This window comes from Protobothrops mucrosquamatus, unplaced genomic scaffold (genome assembly GCF_001527695.2).
Source record: "Protobothrops mucrosquamatus isolate PMUCROS unplaced genomic scaffold, P.Mucros_1.0 scaffold530, whole genome shotgun sequence".
NCBI lineage: Eukaryota > Metazoa > Chordata > Lepidosauria > Squamata > Viperidae > Protobothrops > Protobothrops mucrosquamatus.
This window is the reverse complement of record NW_015386837.1, coordinates 172,436-175,293: the sequence shown is the minus strand read 5'-3', so window position 1 is coordinate 175,293 and position 2,858 is coordinate 172,436. Positions and strand designations below refer to the sequence as shown.

The 2,858-nt window shown below is 34.1% G+C and overlaps 1 protein-coding gene across 3 annotated transcripts in view; it reads right to left on the bottom strand.

Annotated features, from left to right (window-relative positions):
- The window catches only part of LOC107288323 (carnitine O-palmitoyltransferase 1, liver isoform), a 45,161-nt gene that overhangs the window by 3,443 nt on the left and 38,860 nt on the right, over nt 1–2,858 (bottom strand). For all 3 annotated transcript variants that reach the window (XM_015816931.2, XM_015816930.2, XM_015816932.2), the window contains exons 18-19: nt 2,507–2,611; nt 784–876 (exon numbers count right to left, since the gene is read on the bottom strand). In XM_015816931.2, the coding sequence (XP_015672417.1) occupies nt 784–876; nt 2,507–2,611 (198 nt within the window). The remainder of the gene's footprint in view (nt 1–783; nt 877–2,506; nt 2,612–2,858) is intronic.

The following is a 2,858-nucleotide window of genomic DNA, read 5'->3' as shown; positions in this document are numbered from 1 at the left end:
GGACCTGGCCTAGGGAGGATTTTATACTGGGTTCATTTTAAGGAATTCGAAATAACACAACTTTAAAATTTGGTTTAATTCGGTTTTACAGGGGGGGATTGTATATATGCCTTTGTTTTAAATATGTTGTGAGCCGCCCTGAGTCCCGTTGGGAGAAGGGCGGGATATAAATTAAATTAAATAAAATAAATAAATAAATCTTTGATCCTGGATGTATCTGTCTAGCAGATAATCTAGACAACTAATCTAGCAGTCTGGGTTCTTTTGATGAACGTCATCTATTGGGATCCCAGAAATGTGACTTCTCTGCAGCTGCACCTGTCGTTTGGAAGGAGGTTCCCTGTAAGAACCAGAAGGCTCCCTCTTGGCTGTTGATGGGCCTTGAATACAAGGCATTTTGCCCAGGTCTTTCTGCTCAGTTTGTTGTTCTTGTTATTTTTTTAATTACCTTTTACTAACTGTACCCTTGTTTTACTTGTTATGAATTGTTGGGAGTCAGATGGCATAAAAATTTGATAAAAAATAAATAAGACAGAAACAAACCCTATAGTGGGTTGCAGGTGGCTTCTCTATTTTCCAACCTTTGTTTATTGTAACCAGAATATACACTTGCTTATTTGGAATATTGAAGTACATTATCTAAAAATATTAGGCATTATTTTAAAACCAATAATGTATATTATACTGTTTCTTGTAGATCCAATTTTCTGTTAAGATAAGCAATTGAGATACAAAAATGGGCTACAGGAGAGTAATAGGCCCTAAAATTAATAAAATACTTACTGTTTCAATACATGAAAATTTACTGGATACATGGAAGTTGATGAGATCCTCACCCGTAATAATGTAAGACACTCCATAACCATCATCAGCAACCTGTAGAAAATGTACATAGAATACCTCAGTTCTCTACATGTCCATAACAAATCACTTCAAGACTATTTTGATTTTAAAGTCCAATAAAAGGTGCTCCATAATAGGACACATTTTTATATTTCAATAAAAGCAGGCATCATGTGAAAACAGTTTATCATTCTGGGAAGAATTGAAGGGAATGTCAGGCTAATATACCATGCCCTCTCAACCTTTTGGTTGATAGGAACCCTTTGCTTTTTCCCCAAATTGATATAACCTCAGTAGTTAAATCATGCATTCAATTAATCACAATTATTAATCAAATTTATTTAAGGCAAATGGCACCATCACTAAACACTAGCCTTATTGAATGATAACGAATTTAGATGATCTAATGGATTTGTTTAAGAAATTATGTAGCAATAGCACTTAGATTTATACACCGCTTCACAGTACTTTACAGCCCTTTCTAAGCAGTTTACAGAGTTAGCACATTGCCCCCCCCCCAACAATCTGGGTCATCATTTTACCGACCTCAGAAAGATGAAAGACTGAGTCAACCTTGAGCCGGTGAGACTTGAACTGCCAAACTGCTGGCAGTAAGCAGAATTAGCCTGCAATACTGCATTCTGACTATTGCGCCACCACTGCTCTTGATAGGAAACATATATGGGGGAATATCACTTCTTGGGGAAAAAACAGAATTCAATTTGACAAAAAATTATAAATTAATGTTATTGTTATCAGAGAAACCTCTCTGAAAATGATTTATGAATGGTCCTTTTGAGAATTAAAAAATTGCATAATAAAAGTTAATCATCTTCCTGTTTGGTGTTTTTTAAACAACTGTGGTGAATGTATCATTTTCATGATATGGTATCAATTTATATCAATTCCTGATATTGTTCTAAAATAGTGAATAAATTTATTTAGTCTGGTACTTCTGTCTATCATGTAACAAGTGGTCTTAAGTTGATATTAGACAATACTAGAGGGATAAGAAGCTATCAAAGCAGCATTTATTTGCTGATATATATAGCAGTCATATTTACAATAATGAATCTTAATTTGTTTTTTGGTTCTGTACTACCTTTATTATTAGTTAATTTCATAAAATATAAAAAAGAAAAACATTTAATAACATATTCAGTTTTGCAGAATCTTTCAGCTGGGGTTTGGTTAAACTATATAGTGCATTATTTAAAGTTATTTTTGTAGATTTTTAATATATTATTGGTTGGGCAGCTAATACATAACAATAACAAATAGAACTTTCCCCTTCTCTGATCTATTCCAATATTCAAGCAATGTTAACATCTCAGCCTTTTGGTAAACTGTTCACTGACAGGTAGAATAATAGATTCTACCCATCTCAGAAATTAGAATATGGAAACTGGGGTAATTGCTTAGGTTATGAGAAGAACAATTCATCTAATGCTGTTCAATCAGTTCTTTTAAAAATACGACATTTCTGATCAACAACTCATTTAATTGTATTTTTGCTCTTTTCCTTAGATATGAAAGCTTAGGGTTCATAAAGTTCATGTTTACATTGATAAATAATTCAGCAGCATTATATGGTGGATAATGTGGTTGGACATGAGGTGATTTGTAATACTATATGTTTAAAATAAAATACATGCAGACGTACAGGTCCAAAGCCTCCACCACTGGATTCCATTCCAGGATTCTTATCCAGATCAATATGTTGTTGAGGTGTTTGACTTGTTGAAAGTCTCCAGGGTTCTGCCAAAACCTGGGAAAGAAGATATAAGAAATTGCACACTTTTCAGCTGCTTGCAGGAACAAAAAGTATTATTTTGAAATCAAAGGACAGGTGCAACTTGAGTAAGTAAACCATCTGCACTTTTGCCAAAATCTCTCTTACAATCACAATTTCACCAAAAAGGGATGTAAATATCCCCAAATCAGTGGCTGGAATGAATAATAGAGTTTTTCTATGAGCGCACCCGGAGGCTCCAGCTAGTCCAAAATGCGGCCGC